The sequence below is a fragment of the Parus major genome, chromosome 2, assembly GCF_001522545.3.
Source record: "Parus major isolate Abel chromosome 2, Parus_major1.1, whole genome shotgun sequence".
Classification (NCBI taxonomy): Eukaryota; Metazoa; Chordata; class Aves; order Passeriformes; family Paridae; genus Parus; species Parus major.
The window spans coordinates 30,891,430-30,918,143 of NC_031769.1; the positions used below are offsets into that span (position 1 = coordinate 30,891,430).

The following is a 26,714-nucleotide window of genomic DNA, read 5'->3' on the forward strand; positions in this document are numbered from 1 at the left end:
TAAAGATTATCTTCAGCAATTCATACTTCCTTGCAGAAGCACTTTTTGTTTTTTCTTCCTGTGCAAACCTTAATGCTGACTTCTGATGGTTCATACTTGCACTCTTCACCTGAATCCTTACTGTTTTCCCTTTTTAATGGATAGGATTCTCAGCCTTCACCTCTCGCTTTGCTAGCAGCCACTTGCAGCAAAATAGGAACTCCTGGTGAGAATCAAGGAACTGGACAGCAGCAGATTATTATAGACCCAAATCAAGGTTTGGTGCAGCTTCAGAATCAGCCACAGCAGTTGGAATTGGTAACAACTCAGCTTGCTGGAAATGCTTGGCAGCTCGTTGCTGCTGCTCCTTCTGCTTCAAAAGAAAATAATGTTGCTCAACAAGGATCTTCTGTTGCCTCAAGCGCAGCAAGTCCCTCCAGCAGTAACAATGGAAGTGCATCTCCTTCAAAAACCAAATCGGGCAATTCTTCTACAACGACCCCTGGACAGTTCCAAGTCATTCAAGTACAGAATCCAAGTGGTAGTGTCCAGTACCAAGTGATTCCACAGATTCAGACAACGGAAGGTCAAATCAATCCATCAAATGCTACTGGTCTACAAGACATACAGGGTCAAATTCAGCTTATTCCTGCAGGGAATAATCAAGCTATTCTCACAACCGCAAACAGGACAGCTTCAGGAAATGTTATTGCTCAAAACCTAGCAAATCAGACAGTTCCAGTCCAAATCAGACCTGGTGTTTCCATACCACTGCAACTGCAAACTATTCCTGGTACTCAGGCGCAAGTTGTAACAACGCTGCCTATAAACATTGGTGGGGTAACTCTGGCTTTGCCTGTGATTAACAACGTTGCCACTGGAGGAAGTTCAGGGCAAGTTGGCCAGTCTACTGAAAGTGGAGTTTCCAATGGAAATCAGCTGGCATCTACACCTGTCACTTCTGCTTCTGGTAGTACCATGCCAGAGTCTCCTTCCTCCTCTTCCACTGCTACAACCACTGCCTCAACATCTCTGACTAGCAGTGACACACTGGTAAGCTCTGCAGAAACAGGCCAATACACAAGCACAGCAGGTAGCAGTTCAGAGCAGGCGACTGAAGAACCTCAAACAACTGCCACGGATTCCGAAGCCCAGAGCTCCAGTCAACTTCAGTCCAATGGACTACAGAATGTCCAGGATCAGTCAGGTTCCCTTCAACAGGTCCAGATCGTAGGTCAGCCTATTCTGCAGCAGATACAGATCCAGCAGCCTCAACAGCAGATTATTCAGGCCATTCCTCCACAGTCATTTCAGCTCCAGTCAGGCCAGACTATACAGACCATCCAGCAGCAGCCTTTGCAGAATGTTCAGCTGCAGGCTGTGAGCCCAACTCAGGTGCTCATCAGGGCTCCAACTTTAACACCGTCAGGACAAATCAGCTGGCAAACTGTGCAGGTTCAGAATCTGCAAAGCCTTTCAAATCTGCAAGTTCAAAATGCTGGGTTACCCCAACAACTAACAATTACCCCTGTGTCTTCAAGTGGTGGCACAACCATTGCCCAGATTGCTCCGGTGGCTGTTGCTGGTACTCCCATCACTCTGAATGCTGCCCAGCTTGCTTCAGTACCTAATCTTCAAACAGTAAGTGTTGCCAACCTGAGTGCTGCAGGTGTTCAAGTTCAAGGAGTTCCTGTTACCATTACCAGCGTTGCGGGTGAGTGGTCTCAAAGTTTTGGGGTTTTGCTTGTTTGTAGGGGTTTTTTTGTTTTGTTTTTGGGTTGGTTTTTTGGGGTTTTTTTTTGATTGTTTGGTTTTGGTTTTTGTTTTGTTTGTGGCTTTGGTTTGGTGGGGTTTTTTTACTATTACAAGAGTACCAGATGATTTTAGATAAATGCTCTTTCTTTCAGAATTTTCTGTAATCAACATTAAACACTTAACTGTGAGGAAATATCTTACACATAACACTAAAATTCAGATTTTAAATAGCTGACACTTTTGCTAAACATTGCATTAATATTACCAGTTGCGTCAGTTGAAATGGAACTGTTTGTATTTGATAAACTATACTTAAATATTTCTGTCCTCCATCTTACTAAAGACATGTAGGCTCCAGAAGTGAACATGAGCCTTTACTGTTAGAGCTTCAATATGTTTGAAAAACAACCCAAAAAAGCTTTTTCCAACAGTATTCCTAATCTCCTTTTGGGGAATGTAGAATGAAAAGTAACAATATGTGAGCTGGGATACCTTGTGTCCTGCCATGCATTCATATGGAACCACTCATTGCATTCTGCACTAGCTCATAAAGTTGTTCCCTTAAAAGTCTTGAGTTCTGCAAAGAGATTGAGTGGAATAAGGTGTGCTTGCACATAGTTTATGTGGCTTGTTTTAAAATAAAAAGACAAAACCAACTGGTGATTGTACTGCAGTACTTGCTGCTGAAGTTTTGATATGTACTGTGAAATGCCTGTTTGATTATGCTTGTCTAATAGTTGGGAAAGGAGCTGTTAAAAGGCTCTAGGCTGGATTACTGAACTTAGTTTTATGGTTTACTCTTGCAAGGTCTCTGCAGTGTCCCACAAGGACAACTCTTGATGTAAAATTTGCTGACTTTTAATGTTTCAGATAAAACCTGATTTAAGTAGGAATTTTCTTTATCAGCTTGATAACTAAGCTTGGGTTTATGTCATAGAAGTAAAAGTCTTCTATTGTAGTAGTTACAATTAACTCTTCTCAACAACAGCCTAACTATAGGCACAGTTTTTTCACTATAAAACTGTTAGAAAAAACTCATCATGTTTAACTGCTGTCCAGTCTATCATATTGACTCTTAAACGGTTTGGCTTTTTATAATCATTATGCTAAGATGACAAATGTTTGACTGGGCAATAGATTGTTCTCTTTAATTGAAATGTTTTGGAGGAAATGTAACTACTAACGTAGTTTAGTAGTTAGAAATTTGTTATTGGGAGAATTTCATCTGTTATGGTACTTCTCAGCATGGAATGGCATGTTGAAATACTAAGAGCTGAGTTAGGTGCACTAAACGTGGCTTGTGTAAAGTGTCACACAAGCGTTAATCTGGGTAATCAGAATTAAAATCTTGACCTTGTGTTTGGCTGTAATGGTTCAAAGAGAAGTTTTGGTTAGCTGTAGCTGAACAACTGCAGTCCTGTTTACCTTGGAACACTTTTCTTCTTGGTGGGAAAGCGCTGGTTGATGGTTTTCTTAGATGGAAGTCCCTACTTTGGTAGGGGACTCTATAGGAAGCCTGTTTTGGGAACAGCCTAGATTTGGGGGTGCTGGGAAAACCTTTCTGCATCTAGGTTTTTTTTTCTCTGGTTACTAATGGTGTACTATTATTCAGTACACACTAGCAGGTATTAGAGCAAGAGATTCCAAATATCATCTGTTGGTTATATTGACCCTACCTGTGCTTGCATATGATGTCTTTTGGTAACTAAAGGAATTGAGATTAGTAACTGGAGGATGAAAAAAGGGCAATGAATCACAAGTATGGTCCTGGACAAACCAAGCCTTAGTCATAGAGTGTTTGTATGTTAACTGGACTATGTTTTGTCACCATTGAGTTCCTCTTCATTGTGCCCACTTGCTCCTGCCTTGCTCCCAGGTGGCCTTACAGCTGTTTCCGTAATTTTTTGGCAGCAGTGAATCATAGAAACATAGAATAGTTTGGATTGCAAAGGACCCTTAAAGGTCATATAGTTCAACCCCTCTGCAATGATCAGGGATATCTTCAACTAGATCATGTTGCTCAGAGCCCCATCCAACCTGGCCTTGAATGTTTCCAGAGGTGGGGCATCCACCACCTCTCTGAGCAATCTGATCTAGTATTTTACCACCCTCATTGTAAAAAATCCTCTTTCTTATGTCTAATCTACATCTACCCTCTTTCATACTAAGGCCATTCCCCATGGTCCTATCACTACATACCCTTGTATAAAGTTCCTCTTCAAGTCTCTTGTAGCCCCTTTAGGTATTGGAAGGTGCTATAAGGTCTCCCCAGCACCCTTCTTTCCTTCAGACTGAACAACCCCATTTCTGTCAGCCTTTCCCCATACAAGTGGTGCTCCACTCCTATAAGTGTTCTGACATTTTTTCCTTTCCTTTGTCAATGAGGTACTATTACTCCCCCAGGACTTGATGCTATGGAGAAAGAATAAGCTTTGTGAATGCAAGATTAATTGTAATTTCCTTCTTTTACTTATCTCTGTTTCTGTCCTATGAAACTTCCTTATTCTACACTCTGGGAGTTGGAGACATGGTAGAATGGAAAATGAAGAACATGATGTGCAGTCCTTAGTACTGTATTAAGATTCCAAGGAAAGAATGGTTATGAAATAGAAAATTGCAAACATGCTAAGATCTAAACTTTGCTTGCCACCTAAACAGAATGACTTGATCAGGGCTGCTAACTTCCTCAGGTTTTCTGGTTTTTATTTGAAATGTTTTTTTCTGTTATTCCCAGGCATCATTACAGGAAATCTTTTGAAAAGCAAACAGCTCCTCAATATCTGCAGATTGTATTTCTTTTCTGCAGTACCTGAGCTTGCCAGTGTGAAGTATCTTGAAAGTAAGCTGAACTCTCCACAAGTAGATCATTCACCACAAAAGAGCAGTAGAAGTAGGTGTTAGAAACAAGCTGTATGGAGGATGTCCAGAAAACTTTAAGGAGAAGGCTGAGTGAAGAACTCATCCCATGCATTGATTCAGGTGCTCTAACTTTGTTAGGAAAGAGAAGTTGCTTTGTCCTTCAATCAAACCCCTTCAATCAAGCCAGCTGAGTTCCTAGGAAAAAACCTTTAAAAATAACAATAAAAAAAATCACAATAAATAACATTTTTTTGTATTTGTGTCATATTTCTGTTCCATGAACAGTGGTTTTCCTAGTTATTTCCACAGTGAGATGTTTAAGCATTTTTTTTTTAATTTTTACGTAGCAAATGAAATAGTAAAGCAGAAATTTACTTAGTTTAAAATTATAACAGAATTGTTAATTTATATAAAATTTTGATAAATGGGGGGAGTTGTGATTTTTGTTGGGATTTTCTTGTTGTTTTGTCAAATAGATTCTAAATTCCAAAAGAGGATAATTTCACATTGTGAAGAAAAACATTAAAATCTTCTGGTAAATATTATATTTTTGTCTACCCTTCATAACCTTTGTCCTACTGTAAACCTAGCAAGATGCATAAGTGTGTTTGGGGGCTTTTTGTTATGTTTTCAGTAAAACGTTCAAAAACTGATCCTGGTAAGTAGCATATGTAGGGTTATATATTGCGTCTGGTCAAAAAGCAAGGCAAAGCAAAGAAGTTCTCACATTCTTTCACCTTCTGACCTGAAGGAAAACTACAATGTCAATGATAAAAATAATTTTTTTACTGTGAGAGTGACTGAGCACTGACACAGGTTGCCCAGAGAAGCTGCAGACTCTCCATCTTTGGAGATATTCAGCAACTGTCTGGACATGATCCTGGACAACTTACTTTAGGTGGCCCTGCCTGAGCAGGGTGATGGGACCAGATGCTTTTCAGAGGTCCTTTAAAGTCTACACCAATCTGTGATTCCATTAAATTTTATTAAGTGTCAGTCAAAGGCATAATTAAATGTACAGAAGAAAGTTTTTAATCTTCTCATCCAAGTTTCTGAGTGTTAAAACCAGGTCTTTAAACAGTTGTTTAATTAAGAGGAAGACAAACAACAGGCTACATAAAAACCACTGTGGTTGCTTGAACATTCAGGGATCTACTAATACCTGCCTTGCTATGAGATCAGTACCTGTCATAGTCTTTTTACCAAGCTAGTTCTGCACTAAGTATTTCTTCTCTGCTCTGTCAGTTGTTGTTTTGCACATGGTTCCCTGTGGAAGGGGATAGCCTGGAATGTTATAGGTGGCAACTTCCTGAATTTAGCTCCTATGATCTTGGAGAAAAGCAGATACTACAGAGTACCCTTGCCTTTTTTCAGTGCTTCTGCTGTGAGAGTTGCAGATATAAGTTCAAAGGATTCCTGTCCCCAGCCCCTTTTTAAAATAAGGTCTTTTGCCTCTTTAAAGCTTATTTTCAGGTCCTTCAATTTATCTAGATGTGTTAATTGACAATATAAGGGACTATGTGAAGGAAACTGATTTTTAGTACTAATTGATTTCAAGAAAAATATACAGTTCTTAAAATAGTTTCCTTTTGGTAGGTGGGGTTTTTTGCTGAGTTCTCTGGGGGTTTTTTGTTTGTTTTGTCCCTCATAAAAAAATTCTTCTTTTTTATGAGAAAAAATAAAGTAATAGATCAAACTCATATCTACCTTAATTATATGTCTTAGAGTACTTTTGTTACATCGTGGTGGAGGTATTTGCCCCATACAAAAGTGAATTAGATGCTTTTTTTTTAAAATACTGAAAAATAATATTTGTATTTTATGTATACTTGTTCCAAGATTTTTACTTGTTTTAAGCAAAAGTCATCAGATTCCATCACCTTGCAACACAAGTTCAAGCCTTTTTCTTGAAGATGAGTGGTGACATGGCCTGAAATGGGAAATTTGGAGTTCATCCACCCCAAATAACCTGGGGCAATGACTTCTGTTCAGTGGAACAGTCTGGCAATAGTAAAGCTGGAGAGTTTTAAGACTACTGTAGGGGTGTGCAGTGGTCTCCAATATACTTCTTAATGACGAGGAAGTCCAATTCCAAATGCTCTTATTGGGGTACTTAAAAATACAGTGACCCTTGCCATTGTATTTCATACTCTGTACTAATGTGCTACTAAGGCATTTCTCTCTTTGGCCAGATACTTTCACATCACTGTGACTAATAGTTATACAAGTTGTCAGTACCTTGAGGTCTCCGGATTTCTTGTGCATTTTCCCACTTGTCTGCATCTAGCTTCAGCCTGTCTTCAAGGCTTTCCCTTCCCTTTCCGTCTTTATTAACTCTTCTTGTGTGACAGTCACTCGTTTTAGGACTTGCAGTTCTAAGATTCGATATATGGTTTAGACATGACTGTCATTCTGGGTCAAAGTTTGATGAGGACTTTGAATCATTCTACCCAATTCTTTAAAGAGGAAAGAAATGGATTAGATTAACTATATGTCACTCAGTGACTGGAAAACGGCAAACATCACACCGATCTTTAAAAAGATAATAAGTAGACCTCTAAGAACTACCAACCAGTCAGCCTCATCTCTGTGTCTGGTACAGTCATGGAACAAACTTCCTGGCAGCTTTGTCCAGGCATATGGATACAGAGGTGGTTAGAGACAGCCAACACATTGTCCCAAATGTACACCAAATGTGGCTTCACAGAGGGCAAATCATGCTTGACTAATCCAGTGGCCTTCTGTGATGGAGTGACTAAATCAGTATGTAAAGGAAGAGCTGCTGATAATAATCTACTTCATCTGCCATGACGCATTGTAAGGATTTTTGACATGTTCCTCACGGTAGCCTTGGAGAGATACGGATTTTATCGATGATAGGGAAGTGGCTGGATGGCCACATTCAGAGTTGCCATCAATGATTCAATCTCCAAATGTAGATCAGTAATCAATGATGTCCCTCAGGAGTCTGTACTGGGACCAATACTGTCAGTATCTTTACTAATGATCTTGTGAGATTCTGTGCACCCTTGGCAAATTTGCACCAAAGATGGCACCAAAATGAGTGGTGCAGTTGCTGTGCTTGAGGGAAAGAATGTCATCCAGAGGGGTCTTGGCAGGCTTGAGAAGTGGGCCAATGTGAACCTCATTGTACTTCAGCAAGGCCAAATGAAAGGTCCTGTACCTGTGATGAGGCAATCCCTAATCTCAGTATAATTGTATGATGAAGTAATGGAGTGAGAGCAGCTCTGTGGAGAAGGACTTGGGGATATTAGTAGATGAAAAATGAGATATGCACTGGCAACGTATGCTTGCAGCCTGTAGAAAGTCTATTCTATCCTGGGCCACATGAAAACAAACAAGGCCAGTAGTTCAAGGGATGTGATTCTCTCCCTCTTTGCCACTGTTGTGAGTCCCCATCTGTGGTAGTGTGTCCTGTGCTGGGATCCCCACTAGAAGATAGACATGGATCTGTTAGAGATGGTCCAGAAGATGGCCATGAAAATGATCAGAGAGCTGAAACACATCTTGAGTAAAGATGGGCTGAGAGAGTTGAGGCTGTTCAAACAGGTGAACAGAAGGCTCTGGGAGCCTTCCAGATATACAATGGGATCTTATCAGAAAGAGACTTTTTACCAAGACCTGTCCACAGTAACAGCTCAAGGGGCAGAGTTTTAAGCTGAAAAAGGGTATGTTTAGATTGGACATAAGGAAGAAATGCTTTACTCTGACAGTGGTGAGACACTGGAACAGGTTTTTCAGAGAGGTTGTAGTTGCCCTGTCCCTGGAAGTGTTCAGGGTGAGGTTGGGTAGGTCTTTGAGCAGTGTGATCTAGCTGAAGATGTCCCTGCCCATGGCAGGGGGATCAGAACTACATGATCTTTAAATGTGCTATATGACCCAAAGCATTCTGTGAGTCTATGAAAATAAGAAAAGTGTTTCTGACCCTGTCTCATGCTGACTGCAGGTGATGCATCCAAGAGCAGTGGTCAGATTCTCTTCCCTCATTCAGTCATCTGCATATTTCTGAGCCAAAAGTGGGATTTTTCTTTAAAACAAGTTTAATAGTTCTTGATGGATTTATTTTCTCTGAATTTGTCTTTTCTGAGTCTGCCTGATTTTTTATGCATTCAGTATTTGTCTGCAATATATTGTTTTAATTGTTGCATAAGACATGTTTTTATTTAAAGTTCTTAAGTTCCTCTATTATAAAAACTTAAAATACCTGATTCATTTTCATACTATTCACAGTCTTCTATTATTCTCTATTATGTATGCTAGATTTTGGGGGAGGGGAAGGTGTTTAGTCTAGAGTCCTAGAATATTACACTTACATTGTTGAATGAAAGAAAATGCATTTTTGTGACAACACATCCCGTGGGGCTCCTCTTGTGTTAAGGTAATAGTGAATATGTCTAGAAACAGAATTCAGTGAGTGGTGTAGTTACTCAAGAAGGGATTCCTGTAGGTGGTAAGAAGGCAAAAAGGCTTCATTCAATACATACATAGCCACGTTACATGGAAGAAAACTGGCAAATATAAACACCAAAGGTGGAAGTCAAAGGAGCTGAAGGATAGGAGTTGCTTTATTTATTATTTTTTTTTTAAATAACATGCAGTGTTTTACTCGATTTTCATTGACAAGCAAGATGCAGCAGACATCTTGAAATAAACAAGCTGCAAGCTGTGAAATCTGTAGTAAAAAGATAAGTACAAAGTACTGAGCTGTATTAAAAAAACCCAAACAAACAAAAAAGGATCCTGTCTTGGTTTTTCACTTCGTAGTATGTAACTTGGTATTCTGAGAGCATAATTGGAAGGAGTATAGAAGTGTAGCATACTTCTTCCAAAGTCATGAAAGGTCACAACTGTTCTCAGGCTGCCTTGAGCTCAAAATTGTTCAGAACCACAGTGTTCTAAATATTATATATTTTTCAAATGTTTCAAAGTAATTACAGGAGGAGTATTTAGTCTCCTAATGACAAAATTACTTTGGTTATAGGATTTTCTTATACTGAAATTCAATACAATGGCAGAAACAGTTTGACAACAAACTGCAGTTGAAAACAAACATTTGCCATGGTGATGGTAACATAAAAGTGTCAATATAATGGTTCTGAATTTGATGCCTAAGGAATGTACAATCTGCCTGTTCAGATAAAGTGCCAATGGAGAATAACCCAGTAAATACACCTCAGTAAAATGAGTCTTTTCTGTCTGACCTGTGAGTAGCAAGACATAACTTCACATTGCTTCTAAAATCAAGTGAGAAGGGGAACCATTTCAACTACCAACTTTGCTCATAATTACCATGTAAAATATGTTTATAATGAGCTATTTTTATGCTATAAACTTCAAAAACAAAGTATAAGCCTTAAAGTCTTCAAAGTAGAAGGTTAGTAAAGCTGCATTTCCATATTAGGTTGTGTGTCATCGATACAGGTGCACTCTCTTGAGAATATTGGGTTTTTCTACCCCTTCTCTCAATCCCTATTGTCAGAAATCGGAACATGTAGAACAGGAAAAGAATTGGCTGAGGTTTTTATTCATGAAATGCCAAGCAAGTGAGTAGAGTGATATGGCACATCTTCAACAGCTTGTTAGTATTTTTTTTCTTTTTTAAAGCATACTTAGATCTGCACTAAACCAACCTTTTTGTTCTTCCATTACCACCTGGTGTGAGGGAAAGACAAGAAGCATATTCAAAATCTCATTTCAACAGCTTCCTCACTGTAACTTAAATTTTGGAGTTCTAAGTCTTGTATGATTTTGGAGCTGGTGGATGAAATAAATAATTTCTTACTGTTTTAATATATTAAAAAGCATTTTAATAGCAGTGGTGATTATTGAAAAAGCTGTTTATGGAATGGGGTGCTCTAAGGAGTATTAATTTCAAGTGAAACTGTTATTATTGGGGGTTGCCCTGTGGAGAGCCAGGAGTTGGACTCGATGATGCTTGTGGGTCCCTTCCAACTCAAGATGTTCTATGATTATTGAAAAACAACTATTTTTTTTAGTGGTCAGTTATTTTTAAGGGATAATTTAGTTAATAGAAATAGCTGGATTTATATGCTATAGCATAGTAGCTTTGGAAGTAGTCAGGACTGCATAATGAAGTATAATTTTTTTAATTAATATTTTCCTCTGGTTATGACTCTTTCAGCAAAGCAATAGCTCTGGACATCTGTAGTCTCTTGAGAAATGTAGCATCTCTTAATTTAGTTTATGCTTAGTTTAGTTTGGGGCATGGTTATACAGTTATATTGATTTCTGGATACATCCATTCCTAACAGTAGAGTCTCCACTGATGTTTAATGCTGCTGACAATTGGTAGCAGTCATACACCTTGATCAGCTGGTCATTGGGAAAACTGTATCACTCCAACATGCATATTTAATCTTCACAGGTTGGCAGACTAGTATTATTTTGTTGTAAAGAGAGAATTATCAGTTAATATCCCAGAAAACCCCTTGGGATACATGTTAAGTAAAAACCTGAGTTTCCTTAATTATAGTGATGTGTGATGAAATTATAATGAAATTATAGTGAAAAAGTGATGATGTGACTGCTTTTCCCTTGAGAAAAATACCGAGGTTTAAGAAATATGGACCTTGATTTTCTTGTTTCTTTGGTCACCAGGAAGTAACTGGCAAAAGCATGAAGCTTTTCAGTTTGTTCTGACCCAAAAAACAAGACTAGGTAAACAGTTATGAAAACAGTGTTACAGAAAATGTCAGAACTTTTATGGGTTTGGATCTCACAGATTTATGTGGCCCTTCTTTTGGGATTCTATAATACAGTTTTGTTCATCCTTGCCTGATGAAGGCTATAACAAAGTTTCAGTTTTTACATCTTTAATAAACAGGTTAGTTTTCATATTGGTCAGCCTATTCATCCATAGGCTGTTAATAAAACCAAAGCTTGTGGCTCATGTTTAGTCTTGCTGTGTAAGATCTTTCAAAATGTTTTATGAATCTGGGTTTTTTCCTGATAATATCCTTTAAATTTCTTTTAATTACCTTGCCTTTTTTAAAAAAATATTTACTTTATCTTGATCAACATACATTTCATATAGCCAAAATACCTACTTTAAGAAAATCCATGAACCTTCTAGTCAAGTGTAAAATCTGTAAGCCAGCTAAAGCATGGTCAAAACCCCATAATTCCCACCCAAAAAAGCCCCCAGCCTACCTCCCAAAATCCAAATAGAGTACTTAGCTTATATTTTCTTGTGTTAGCCTCCTTCTGTCCTTTCAAGATTCAGTTATTACTACTTCATGGCAATCAATACTCATAAATTGAATGGAAATGCAGAAAATGACACTTTCTGAGCATGTGTTTTTGTTGCCATATGGCAGGAGTGTGTAAGATAAGCATTTGATTTTTGTTTTGTTTTGGGATTTTTATTTTGTTTCAATTTGTCTGGTATTGAGCTTCTCTAGTCAGACTGTGGAGACTGGCAGTCCACAGGTTTTTTTCTAGGCCTACCCCTGTTTAAGAGTTGGGGGAAGAATTGAAGGAAAGAACTGGACCACATTGTGTTGTGGCAATAAGCTGTAGAATAACCTGAGAACTGGGGCAAGGGAATGAGGGAGAGGGAGATGTTCCATAAAAGTAAATCTAAGAATCTCAATTTCTTATATCTGCTGCCAGTTTCCATGCAATGTGTCTGATACTTTGCAGCACAGCTGGTACTTGGCTTTTCAGCTGTTGCTCTAAGTTTCAGCATGCAGGAAACTACTTGTGTTTATCTGCAGTGAAGTGTTCTTGCAGACTCACCCTAAATATACTTTTCTTTTTGATTTTTTATTCTATAATGATGAAAATCAAGAATTTTTTTTAAAGGGTTTCTTTTCACTAGTATAACAAGTTACTTTTCTGATTCCATCTCCTCTTTTAGAATACTTAATTAATTGACCATATTTTCTTTTCATCTTAAGTCACAGTAACCAAAACAACCAGAGACATTGCCTTGCTTTAACTGAAACCACCAGTTGGTTATTCAAGACTAAATTTTGTGAAATTGTAGTTTCACAAAGTGAAACTGTTTCAAGTGTTTGATTTTTTTATTGGTTTTATATGGGTCTTTCTGTGTTGTATTTGTGGTAGCTCTTTCCTACATTTAATAAAGTACTAAAAAGTAAACTTGCTTTCAGTTTAATGAAAGGTCCTACCAGCTGTGAAAACTTATTTTTTGGCTCAAAGTACTGAAGTGCCCTCAGGTAGTCCTAAAGCACTTGGGTAAAGCCTTACATTTTTGAAAAATCATTAAAGTAACTTGGTGAGACTTCTGGGGCATTGGTTTGATTTTGTGTTACCAATATAGTTCTTGAACTAGAGGAAACAAACTTCATCTTTTTTAAGATGCTTAATCCCCTCAAACTTTGTTGCCTTAAATTTCACTCTTGAAGCAGTGCTTTCAACAGAAGTTAAGCATAGTTATTATGCTGTTCAGTAATTTTTCAACACCTTGAGGCTTAAAAAGCTTTTGGAGTATAACAAGTTCTTACAAATCTTGACAAAGTTAGCCATGGACAAAAGATAGAAACTTGCTGCAGTGCCCCTGTAGGAGGTAGAAAAAACAGATTTCTGTTTGATGCTGCAGTTTGCACTGGAAACTTTCTGCTTGTAGTAGTGTCTGGACACAATGCTGTGATTTGTGATGACCCTTGTAGGAGTTGGGTGAATCCAGTTCCTCTCCTCGCTCCAGACTGATGTTCTCTACAGGATGTGTGGGTCCCTTGTATCAGTGCTTGCAGTTTCTGTTATGGGGAATTTTTCTTTTGTCACATATTGTTTCTTCATCAATCTTTATTAACCTCTGTTTAGAAGAGAGAGCAGAGTTGCATCATCTTCTGTGTAAATACTTAAATTCAGTGTTGTCTTTACATAGATGTAATTTTAAAATATGATTTGTTCTTCTTTTTTCAGCATGAAACCTTCATAGTAGATTAAAAAAAAAAAAGAGGATCTCTAACTATATTGACACACATTTTAAACAATATTTAAATCTTGTCTATCACTTAATCAAAGTGTTACATTCTATTATTTAGACATGTTATTATATATATATTGTATTATAAATAAATATATAAAGTATATAGATATTATCCTAGTATAAATTATGTGTATGCCTTTGTGGAAAAAGAAAATTAAAGGATGTTTTCAAGCTTACAGTACCTGGTGTATGCAAGGCAAGGGAAGATGAGACACTTTTTTTCCCATTGTTTCATATCAGTGAGTTGTGAATGGGTGAGTTGCTGCATCAGCTCTGATGCCTGTAGAGCTTTTGAACTCTGCAGGCTGTCTTGTAGTAATATACATTGAATTATGGATTCTAACTGCAACCTTCTCTTTGCTTTTTAGAATATGCAGTTGAAAAATTTTCTTTTTTGCTGCATTAGCCACTGTAGCTCTAGGTACATTTTGCAAAGTGTTTCTCAGATTTTTTGATTTCTCAGATTTTTGCAGTAAGGTGCACCCTACTGAGATAACTCTTGTCATTGGTTGCACAACAGCAACAGGAAATACATCATTTTTTTTCTGAGGAACTATGTACCAGAACTTAGAAGTATCCTTTTCTTAGTTGTTTCTCTTATTTCCGTGATACAATTTTCTAATGCTTTACTCTCATGATTTTTGTAGATCAATAAAGATAAGTCCTTTTTTTGCCTTCTGCCCTATTTGCCTCAGTGAGTAGTCTTTCGTGCCTGCTACTTCAGGTGAACAAGAGTTGCAAAGTAGATGTAGCATGTGGTAAAAGGGAGCTTGGTTTGACTTACAGTGGATGGCCCAGCCTATTAACTGGTGGCCAATCCCTCTGTTGAAAAGTACTTTTTAGGTACCATGCATTAGCTTTCTTAAATCATTCAAGTGCTGTTACAGCTTTGCAAATCAATTTTTAACTGAAATTGTGATTTATGTGTGTATGGCTTGGTTTCACAGTAATTACTTCAAGTTGTTAAATTTTCTTGCATATGTTACAAACTCATGTATGGGAAAGTATATGTGAGTTTTACTTGCTAAGATGGAATTTTACTACAAAATTGGAAAGCTGAGCAAGTGATGCTGAAGAATAAAGGATGTGCAATCATTTATCTTGATAATCCTGTATCTCGTGTTAATAAGTAATGCATTTTCTTAATGGCTTAAATGGGAAAGATTAGTGACCAAGATCATGCAGGTTTTTTTATTTGAGAAGCTTAAAAATTTCTATTCAGTCATAATCATACTTGTAATATTGCAATAAGTGAAACTTCTGTTGCACTTGATTTGTAAACACTCTATCAGGTGTACTTACTGTATGCCTTTTGTCCTATGGTCAAATAAATGGTTATTATCCAATAGCAAGAGAGAATTTAGGCCTGAGAGGAAATTAAATGCAATTGAGTATCAATGTTACTTTGTATCAGTGTTATTTTGTAACATTTGGTTGTAACTTTATATCCTGACAACATACACTAAATCTGAGACATAGGCAAGTTCAGGAATGATTTTTAAATAAAGATATTTCACAATTTCAGAAATCATTCTTAAAGAAATTATTAGAACTTGAGGAAACTTTCTCTATTCCAAAAGCAGGTGTCAGTGTGAGGTGACAGCTTTCACAGTTCATAAAGAATAGCATAAATGAACTGAAGTGTGACTTTGCTCACTCACGTAGTGATTTGTTTAGACTTCTTTCTGAAACCTGTGCTGGGACATGAGAGCTGTTGTTACTGAAGGGTTTGATTGTGAATGGTGAAACGTAATGATATCAGGTCTTGTGGTTTGGAGTATGTCAGGAAGAAGCAATTTCAAGTGGTCTCTTGATTTTTGCAGCATTTCTGGAAGGCTTTAAATAGAATTTAATGCCTCTAGTAAGACATTGAAAGGAATATTTTTAATAAGACTTTTTTTCTCCATCTAGAAAGTGTCAAGTGATCATTCTGTTCCTGTATGGATGTTGTTGTCTCAACCACCTGTTTTTAGAGTAAGCAGGTTTGTTTGTTGGGTTTGGGTTTTTTTTTTTCAAACAAGAAGCCACTTTAGACGTAGATCCTCTCAACTGAAAAATCCTCTCTGTTTCAAGCTTTTAGAAGTTGCCCTCATTTAATTTAGTAGGCTGCTGATAAACTCATGTCAATATTAAGTTTTCTCAGGATCTTTTCTTCGGTAGAGGTGATTTAAGAAATAATTAAATTATTTTATCTTCCCTTTATATTCCCTTTATTTTAGTTCCTCTTTAATAAGTGCAAGTGATGTAAAAGTTAGAGACCCTGTGATCTAGTATATAGTTTAAAAAAGTAGAATTCTAGTATATAGTTTAAAAAAAGATCCCATACAAGTCAGACTCCCATATCAGACTCATTTTGAGATTTTTGGGCATGTTCTATCAGTTGTTTTGTGAAAAATGTCTAGTTTTCTTCAGGAGAAAAGATATTTCAACTGGTCTAAAATACATTCACATTATTCTCAAAGATCAAAGACTTTTATGTGTAACTGCTTTAAAATGAGAATAGCTACATTTCTACCCTGTGTATTAGTAGTGTGCTAACTTGTTGGGGTGCCCTCTCAGGAGTTCAAAACAAAAATTAAGTCCAGTAATTACATTATTGAACTTCATCATGTTTTCTTCTAGCTGCATAAATCTTTGACAAAGAATATTTATTGTGTATGTGTACTTTCTTCAGTTACTCTTTTACTAGATTTTCTTATTGAATGTTGTGGCCTGGCTCTTCAAATAAGACAATTTGTATGATATTTTGAGGGCTTCAGAACCTTCTGTTCTGAATTTAGTAAGTGGAGTTCAAGGGAAGGGAGTTTAAAATAGTGACTCCATGTGATTAATTTAAAGAAGAAAAATCAACATGCATATTAGAAAATGTAACTAGTTAATGCTATCTAAAGAGCAGTCACCTAATTACTGTTTAACTGAAACCATGTGGGGAATGTAATTGTCTGCCTGAGCAACCTTACTTGGCATTGCCCCCTTTGTATTTTTATTGTCATTTTTACAGTTACTGTGAAGAATTTCTACTCAAACGTGTCACTGTATTATGTTTAATAAATAGAGTAAGGTTGTAGCTCAGTAGTGTGTATCCTGTGTTCCAAGATATGCCCTGTCCTCACATGGGAGAAGGAAAGTTCAGAAAGGTAAGGTGTGTGCCAGCAGTGGTACTTGATATTCTGAGGTGTCAGAAAACCCTTGCTTAGTTGGTCATTTCATTACTTGGACAGTGAAAATTGGTTCATATGGAATCAGCAAAATATACTAGATTTTTAGAAATTAGAGGCTTCTCTATTAATATGGATTAGTCATATCCTAGAATTATATCTTGAATATTAACCAGTAATCATGGGATGAGAAAAGGAGTCATCCTCCTCAGGGTTCAAGTGCCTCAATTCACATCTTGCTTGAAAAGCCTTGGTTTGGTACCTATCTAGGTTTAGGGTAAATTTAGGGAGGGAACTTTTAAGGGATCTCTTTAGAAAGTAGATTTAAGTGGTCCTTCCCCCAGCCAGTTCAGGAGATAAATTTTCTTCAAGAGAAGCAGAAAAAACCCTATTTCTTTAGTGAGCAAAGTACTCAAAAACATTAAAAAATTAATAATATCAAATAATAAAACCTCTGGTTGCTCTGAAGAGATGGTAGATTCAGAGTCTAAAGTCGTTTTTGTAGGTATGGCTTTTTTTGGGTTAGCTGTCAAGGCAGCATCCAAGGTGGGCGGGGTGTGGGCCTCTCCACACTAGGGTTTACTGGCATGGGTTCTTGGTGTTGGTCTTCTGGACCAGAGCACCATTGAACAGTTTCTCTGAAGAAGTCACAGTCTAGAGAAAAACCTTTTGTCTCAGCTAATGAACTAGAAACTACTTTAAAAGTAAAGACCTCTCCGTTTTCGCTTCCCAGCTACAGGGCTGTGAACTCCAAGAGCACTCTGAGTGCCTTATATTTCTCTGGCTGTCTGTGCTAGGCAGCCCAGTCTATGAGAAAAGGTATTTCAGAGGAGTAAAAATGAAGTTTCTGCAGATAAATGGTGAACATCTCCCCTACCCTTCTCTCTCTTTGTCTCTCTGGGCGAAGTTTAGAGCTGCGGGGCCCATTTCTGAGCAAAACTGCAGACGATGGGGATACTTTCTTTATTTTTTTCAGGATACTACATCATAAAGTCACCTCAGAACAGCAGCCCAGGGAAAGGTTGCATTGAAACTTTAATATCTGTTCAAGAAAGTCAGAGAGAAAGATAATTGTCCTCTTCAACTGAGTTCTGACCACAGACTGATTAGGTCTCGGGACTTCTTTGCTCCAACAGGACTTTGTGACATAGGTGGAGTCATCTTTCTAACAGACTGTAATTAGTATCATTCTTAACAATGTACTCAAAAATGTGACTGAAAATGAAAATATAATAGGAGGCTGCAGTGGATCACAATATCTGTTACATCTTTAACTTTTGTAGTGAGTATTCACAGACCTTTCATTTCTAGTGCTGGTCTAAGAGTTAAAGGAGTTTGCACCTTGGGTATGTTTAACAGATGAAGAGTGGAATGTGCTCTGCAAAAGACTGCACATTGGGCAAGTTCTTCCTTTTCCTTTACCTTTGCCTCACCAGAAAGTACAACTGTTTTTTACCACAAGCATTCACATTATCATGTTAACATTATCATATTAGGATAAGCATTAGATATAAAAAAACAAATTAGCCTTTTTTTGACTGTGGCTGTTTATAGCACTCAGTCAGTGTTCCAACAGCTTAACAGCCTAACAAGGAGTTGCCCCAGGACTAGCACTTTCTTTGGAAGCTCTAGTATTCTTTTCAGCTACTGTTACACCAAAGTACTTGATATTACTATTTGCATTTATATCATGATGTTCTTTTTACCCTATCATATTTTCCCTCAAGGAGTATCATGAGTGCTTTTCTTTCCCATTAAAGTATGGGAAATAAATATATTTCTAGTACATTGCTGTTCTGTAAAGAAAGTCTTGATTCTGTCCTAAGCATATGAAGACTCTGCACTCAAGGTTAAGCCTGTAATTATTTTTCTTTTGGTGCTGATACCAGAATCCTTTTAGATTTTTTGTTTGTTATACTGTCTGCCCAACAGCAAGTGGAGTTCAAACACTATCTCTTGTGGGCTTGTCCTTGTTCTTTTCAGAGAACTGAAAACACTCAGTGTCTGTCAGTGTTTATGGCCTTAAGAAGACAAGGAATTCATGTTTATTCATATCTAGGCAGATCAGTTACAACTTCCAGTCACAAATTAAGGGAGAATACTGGGAAAATTTGGTAAATGCTTCAGGTAAAAATAACCTGGTACTGACCTTGGCAGAAACAAGATTTATTATATTTCCTGTAGCCAGCAGTGGCCTTTAGATGACAAATCAAGTCACTTTGGGAGGTTCTCTGTATATCATGTTCTTCAGTCCTAACCTATGTGCATGTATGTGGTGGTGTTAGGTGGTGTGTGTTAGGTTTCGTGTCTGGCTGGTAGCATGGTGTTACACAGGATAGTCTGTCCAAGCATCTATTGCCCCTCAGCAATCACAGGAATGACATAGTCATTGTCCCATGCTGGGTTGTGTGTCAACTCACTCAGTAGTTGGGCACTTCAGGCTTCAGAGAGAGCCTTCTTATCCCCATTGGTGTAGTCTGTTGTGGATGCTACAGAAATCATTAAAGCCCATTCAAATATCTCTGAATCATGTTATCCCCCAAGGAATTTCTACATTTTAAATGAATATTTCAATACTGAGGACTTTCATGTCTTAAAATATTGTATTCTGCTCTGAAGAATTCTGGTTGCCTGTTGCACTCTCTAAATAAGGAGATAGTATTTATTTTAATTTCACAGTTGTATTAAGGCAGTGAATTTTTGAAAATGGCAGTATCTAATTACATTTTGTCCCATTCCTGTTACTAGGAGGGTTGCTGTTCAGTGTTGTTGTATTGTGGCTGGAAGTCATATCTCTGTGTCAGATTTAGATTATTATATGTATTTTCTAAGTCTGTGTATTACTAACATTTAAAGTAAACATAATATTACTTTGTTGTTCAAGAAACTACACTTCTTACCTATATTGGAATATAGTTTATTTTGCTTTAATATCGAGCCAGTAATCCAGATTTCATTTCCAGATCAAGAAAGCCAATGAGATAATGGACTTAATCAGGCTGAATTCTTTGTTCATCAAGTCAGCCTTGGAATTTTATTTGATCCCTTCCCTGGGGAGGCTGTTCTGGTGATTAACCACCCTCCCCGTGAAGAGTCTTTTCTTAATGTCCCACCTGAACTTCCCCTGTTGCAGATTCGTGCCATTCCCTCATATCCTACCACTAGTCACCAGAAAGAGGAGAGAGGAGATCAGCATCTCTCCCTCCACTGCCTCCCTTGAGGAAGGTGTAGACTGCATGGAGGTCACCTCTCAGCCTTCTCCCAGCTGAACAAACCAAGTGACCTCAGCTGCTCCCTGTAAGTCCTTCCCTGGAAACCTTTCATCATCTTGCTCCCCTCCTCTGGACACTCTCTAACAGTTTGTTGTGCTTCTCACATTGAGGCACCCAAACCAGCACAGAGTGCTCGAGGTGGGGCTGCACCAGTGCAGAGCAGAGGGGGACAGTCACTGCCCCCTCGCTCAGCTCACTGCACTCTGCTGGATGCAGCCCAGGGTACAGGTGGCCCTTTCAGCTGCCAGGGCACTCTGGTGACTCTTGTATAGCTTGTCATCAACCCAAACACCAGATCTCTTTCCCCAGGCCTGCTCTTGCTTCTTGTCCCCCTATTTATACATCTAACCAGCATTACCCCATCATCAGTAGAGAATCCTGCAAAGCAAATCTCAAGAAAGCTTTGGTATGTTAGCTTGTTCAAGTCTAGTCCTAAGTTTCTTTTTCATTCTAAAGTTCCTTTCTGGCTCGATGTTGATTCAAGACAGATTGTAAGAGAACTGACAATTCTGTAAGTACCATAAACCAACTTCTAATTAGCTAATTGTAGTTTTCTGAATGCAAGGTTATTAGAGAGATATTAATTGGCAATTGACTGAACAATATTTCTGTGTAAGATTTTGCCTATCTCATCTTTTAAGAAAAAGAATACATTTTTTAAACTAGTTAATTTTTCTTAGTATCAGTCAGTAATTTGCAATCTTGTGCTGTTTTAATACCAAATTACATTAAACTAGCAGGTAAGTAGTGCTTCAGGAAAATGGCTGGATTTAATGTTTTGTTTGTGGCTTCACTTAACATTAGGTGGATTTTTTTACACCTAATGTAAATGTATAAAGGTTATTTGTGCATTTCACTTATTGAAACAATTTTTGTTTTACAGGTCAGCAGCAAGGACAGGATGGAGTAAAAGTACAGCAAGCCACAATCGCTCCTGTAACCGTAGCAGTAGGTGGCATTGCTAATGCAGCAATTGGTGCTGTTAGTCCCGATCAGATAACACAAGTGCAGCTTCAACAAGCTCAACAAGCTTCTGACCAGGAAGTGCAGCCTGGCAAGCGACTGAGAAGAGTTGCCTGCTCGTGTCCCAATTGCAGAGAGGGAGAAGGAAGGTAAATGTAACTTTTATCAGTATATATTTAAGCATCTTATCACATCTTGCCTCATTTGGGAATGAAGTTGTCCTATATTGTGTAAATTTTTAATGCTTTCTATTAGAAAGTACATTTGTGTGGGCTTTCTTAGATGGGGATTAAAATTGCTTCTGTTAGCATGAAATGTTTCTCCTAATAGCTGGTAATGTTTTAGAATGTAACTACTTATCTGTTTAAATATGATCTTTTTAGAGGCAGCAATGAGCCAGGAAAAAAGAAACAGCATATCTGCCATATTGAAGGATGTGGAAAAGTTTATGGCAAGACATCTCATCTTCGGGCACATCTGCGCTGGCATACTGGTGAAAGACCATTCGTCTGCAACTGGATTTTTTGTGGCAAGCGGTTCACAAGAAGTGATGAGTTACAAAGGCATAGAAGAACCCACACAGGTTGGTCATCCCTCTCTGTAGCCATAGTACAGCAAGTCTGAATCATAGTGGCCATAGTTAAACAATGGTATCAAGGGTCTCACTTACTGAGTTAGCTGAAAGCTACCCTTAAATGTAAATAAAGTAACTTATAAGCAAGGAAGAGGTAGATTGTTGCAGTCTGCAACCTCAGGATCATGTCCAGGGAAGCCACAGGTTCTGGGGACCAGCATGGAACACCAATGAGATGGGTCTCTGTTCATGAAACCATTTATTCAGCATGGGAACAACTCAGATCCAGAGACAGAGAGCACCGAGCAAAGGCAGGGTGACAGGTTTTGAGGAACAGAACCAGGGTGGAGTTCAGGGACCACTAGAAACACAACAAGGGAGAAACCCCCAGGGACTCAAACCCAATCAGAACTTCTGGGCCGCCCTTCACAAGGGGTTTGGGGTGGGACAACTTCATCCAGGGCTCACATGTCCATCCCCCAACACAGGGGGTCAAAATTCACATGCATGGCTTACAGCCATGCCTCTCCTTTCACAATGCTTATCTGAAACTAACTCTTTGCCTCCCTGAGGCACCTCACAACAGTAGATTCCAGTTTTCATTAATTTAGGCTGACTGTAAAATCACATAAATAAAAAGAGATCTGTTCCAGCTTTTGTATGTAGGCTAGAAAAAGACGACCATTTCATCATAGATAGCTGATGTACATTAGTTAGTGCCTGATCTAAATGTAACAAATTTAGGTAAGGCACGTAGGATTGGCCATGGACCAGGGTTATTGTTTCCTCGCTTGGATTAGCTCAGTCCTTAGGAAATTCATTAACCTGGTCCATGCACCAGATTTGGTCTTCTTGGGAAATTCCCTAGAGTTTCAAGTGGGAACTGATAAAGCAAATTCTCTTAGCAGTTCAGAATGGGAAGTTGGTCTTTTAAAAGCTGAAAATTTTATCAGCCTTCATATTTTTTGCCCCAAGAGAGTGTCCCCTCTTCCCTGTCCCTCCTCCCTCAACTTACAGCACCTGATGTCTAAGCACTAATTACATTTGAACAGTGACAGGACTTTTTGGTAAATTGAATTTGTCTCTCTTGATGTAGATTTCATACATCTTCATGGAGCATTGGAATTAATGTTTCTGATTTTTTTATCCCATCACTAAATAACAAAAGTATTCTTAAAAAATGCTACCAAGTTGTTCTCTGAGTGCTTTTACCTTCCTTGCACTGGTAGGTTCATGTAAGTTTATCAAAAATCTCTGGTGTCCTGAAATTCAGACTCCTGATCAGGTAATCACAGCATAGCAAATACTTGTTGAGAAAATGTTTGCAGTGAAGAGTAAGTGGCCAAAAGCCTGTGTCTGAACAGAACACACCTGGAAATGAGTCAGATGGAAAAGAAAACATGTCCTTTTAACGACACTTTGAATGTTGAATAGAATAGGGTGAGATTCAAATGGTCAAGCAGTGTTCAGCGCTCTCTTTCAGTAACATTTTGGTTTTCTTCTTCTTTTTAAAAAGGTGAAAAGAGATTTGAGTGCCCAGAATGTTCTAAAAGGTTTATGCGAAGTGACCATCTCTCGAAACATGTCAAAACTCATCAGAACAAGAAAGGTGGTGGAACAGCCCTTGCTATTGTTACCTCAGGAGAACTGGACTCTTCAGTTACTGAGGTTCTTGGTTCTCCAAGAATTGTCACTGTTGCTGCCATTTCTCAAGATTCAAACCCAGCAACCCCTAATGTTTCAACAAACATGGAAGAATTCTGAAAGGATCATTTATATGGACACCTAGTGCTGCACTTAAGTTTACATACCTTTCAGGATATGGAAGTGGGCTGGTAAAGTGGATTACAGAGCAGGAAATCTTTTTTTCAGTCATGACTTCTGTAAATGTTCCAGGTTGGAGGGTCAGCATGGGAAGTGTACACCGGTGCAACAAGACAAAAATTTCAAAAATACAAACAGCGCAAATTGATGACTGGATAAACAGATAGAGGAATAATATTTCCATACTGTACTTTTTTAGTTATATGTCTGTATATTCTGTAACGATTTTAAGTGAACTTTACCCCCCTATTTTAGCACTGTATGTTAATGTGTTTATAAAAGCAGATAGTGTCAATGTAAAATTGGGTGGATCTTGACTAGGATTAATACCATTTGATGAAGGCACTTTGTTTTTAACATAGATTTGTAATATTTTCATGGTATCATCCTTTTCCCATAAGGCACAGCAAAACAGAATACAGGATGAATGACAGTGGATATATTTTGGGGTTTTGCTCAGTCCATACAACACATCGGTTAATTTTGGCCATCTTTTCTCAAATTTTGGAATTACTCAAATAGCAGCTGGATGATGCATGCTGCAGAGTGGTTCTGAGGTGGGCCTCAGATTAATTTTGACTACTACATTATAGTAGTGTGTATAAATGACAATCAGTGAGTTCTAATTCCTCCCTTCGTGTGGAGAGCTAGGTTATGTAGAATTAGTGTAAACAGTAGGAAAGATAAAACCTTAAGATATTAACATAAGATTTACAAAACTGATGGTATCTTTATGTAGAATGAAAAAAAAAATTGTGTCAATTTTTGGTAATTCATTTCATTTTATATTTCCCTGCCCATGGCAAGGAGGTTGGAACTAGATGATCTTTAAGGTCCATTCCAACCCAAACCATTCTGTGGTTCTATGATTCTGTATTTTAAAACATCTGTGGCCCATTTCTAACTCATAGATAACTTGAATCTTGAAAACTCAACCTTAGGTGTTTGAATGTTTTAATTTTGTTAGAATTCATGGAAATTAATCAGACAACTGAGTGTTGTCCAGTGTCTCCTCTCTGTAAATACTAGATTATTATGTTGTGGTTAATGTGCTGAGTTCTTTGTGCTTTGACTTAATAGCCAAAGAAAAGAATTAATTGTCACATTTTAATAAGAAAATAAGTAAGTAAACATTTTATCTTTCCCCTTAAATATTACCGTCTCTTTTTTTCTAGTCCAGGATAATATGTAGGCTGGTAATAAATATCTGTTGCCTATCAAGTCTTATATTGACCCTCTAACCACATAACAAACTGGGAAAAGAGAAATATTATCATCTTTTTGGGACATGACTTTTGGTCTCAAAGGTTTGATTACATTTTCAGATGTGACAGTGAATATAGAGAAAATGTAAAAAAAAAAAAAAAAAAAAAAGAGAAAAAAAACCCAACAAAAATTGCATTTTCTATGTGAAAATTCCAGTAGGTACAAGGAGGAAAGATGGCCAAATATTTCATACTCAGGATTTTTAATTACTTCCCCTAGGCATAAATATAACCTTTTACATCTATAGTCACTTGTTAATAAATTCTCGTGACCAGTTTTTAAGGAGATTTATACACCGAAAATATTTTTAATGTAACTGAAGGAAGTACAGTGCAAGAAAAATAAGATGTTTTTCTTTCCCCTACAAATTATGAAAGGAAGAATGTGTGTGGTAACTGTTGGTTTGCGAGACATAACAGGTACCCTGTGCATTCCCCAAAGAGCATATACTTCTCATCTGAACAATTTATCAATCTTGTGGTGTTTTCTGTATTTTTGAAGCAAAATAAGTACCATTGTTTACACTGTGTACACTTTAGGCCAGCCCTTTGTAGCAAAATACTAAGCTGAGGGTATTTTATACTTTCAGTTTACATAAAAAGCTTTGAGATTAAAGAGAAACAATTTTACACTGTGGTTATAAATTTCAAGTTTCTTAAAGCTTTTTTAGACTTGTGACAGAGTCTTTAAATTTTAGTTGGGTTTTGTACATTATTTTGTATATTTTATTTAAAGTACTCTTAACTGATGTATCTGGATTTAAAAGTCAGAAGCAATTAGGTGTTACATTTAATACAGATGAACATTAGGTAGTATTAACTGTTAATTTTATTATAAAGGAAATGAAACGTCAAAGATATATTTTATCATTATGCTTCACAATCAGTGCTCTACATTACTTTATGCAAAGAAGAACTTTCCTAACGTTAATATCATATTTCCTAAAAGTTAACAGTTTTGTAAACTGAAGTTACAAGCATTCTGCACAACCATTTCATATGTAATTTTTTCATGCATACTTATGTATGCAGATAGGAAACTGAAATAATTTTTAATCTGCAATGAATCCCTATTATAGATATTTCCAAATCTAAATCTGGTTGGCTTCATAGCATCTCAAGTACATTAACTTGTGTTAGCAGGTGCACATTTTACCACTGGAATTAGAAACATTCTGCCAGTCTGTTCTGCATACCATTCTGAATCCACTTTTCTGTCTTAAAAGGATCGTAAATTTCAATGTCCTTTATTTGACTCAGTGGGATATAGCTGTTGTAAGTAATAGGGCACAGATGTGCAGTAGTATCTTGTTTAATGGCATTTCACTGTTCATTCCCTTTGCCACCATTAAAAATTTTGCTTTATTGTAATTATCAGTGCAAAGTGTATTTACCATGGTAGAACTCCAGTGTTAGAATAGTTTTTTTCTTACAATATACTTTCTTTGGTTAGGTTTGTGTATGTGTTGCCGATTACATTAGCAATTGGTGTTAAGTCATTATTTATCACATTCTTTCACGAGAGCAGTAATAAAAGTGTGTAATCTAGGAGAAAAAGTTAATTTGTCAAAGTTAAGTAAGCATGATGTTTAGGTCCTATTTTTCAATTTTATAACTGTTTTATTGCAACAATATTTGTATTTAAGTCTTCATTTTAATGCCTTGTGGTGTTTTTTTATGCATGTCACTGAATTGTCATCCCGCAAGAATTGATGTGCAGCATAGGGTATTAAATCTACATAATGATTTTGAAACAGAAAAATAGTTGATGGTAAAAATGTAAATGTTTTGCAAAAATTCCTTATAAAAAAAAAAGTTTTGTAGTAATATTTCACTTGTAAATTTTTCTAAAAAAAAACGGAAAAGGAAAAAAATGAGAGTAACGTTTCCCCACATGTAGAATTTAGAAATTAATTCTGCCAGCAAAGCCTGTAAGGCATTAATCTGACACTTTTACAATGCTGATTTGTATAATTTTTTGGTGGGTTTGGAACTAAAATCATGTACAAGTTGTTGCCTGCAATAATATTTTGCAAGTAACCTATTAAAATTCCCTTGAGTTTAAAA

General features: G+C 37.3%; 1 protein-coding gene across 1 annotated transcript in view; it reads left to right on the forward strand.

The window, feature by feature from the left end:
* Nucleotides 1–26,714, forward strand: part of SP4 (Sp4 transcription factor) — a 27,878-nt gene extending 1,164 nt beyond the window's left edge. The window contains exons 3-6 of the mRNA XM_015618551.1: nucleotides 145–1,693; nucleotides 20,905–21,133; nucleotides 21,368–21,567; nucleotides 23,075–26,714. Coding sequence (XP_015474037.1) covers nucleotides 145–1,693; nucleotides 20,905–21,133; nucleotides 21,368–21,567; nucleotides 23,075–23,322 — 2,226 coding nt within the window. The 3' untranslated portion in view covers nucleotides 23,323–26,714. The remainder of the gene's footprint in view (nucleotides 1–144; nucleotides 1,694–20,904; nucleotides 21,134–21,367; nucleotides 21,568–23,074) is intronic.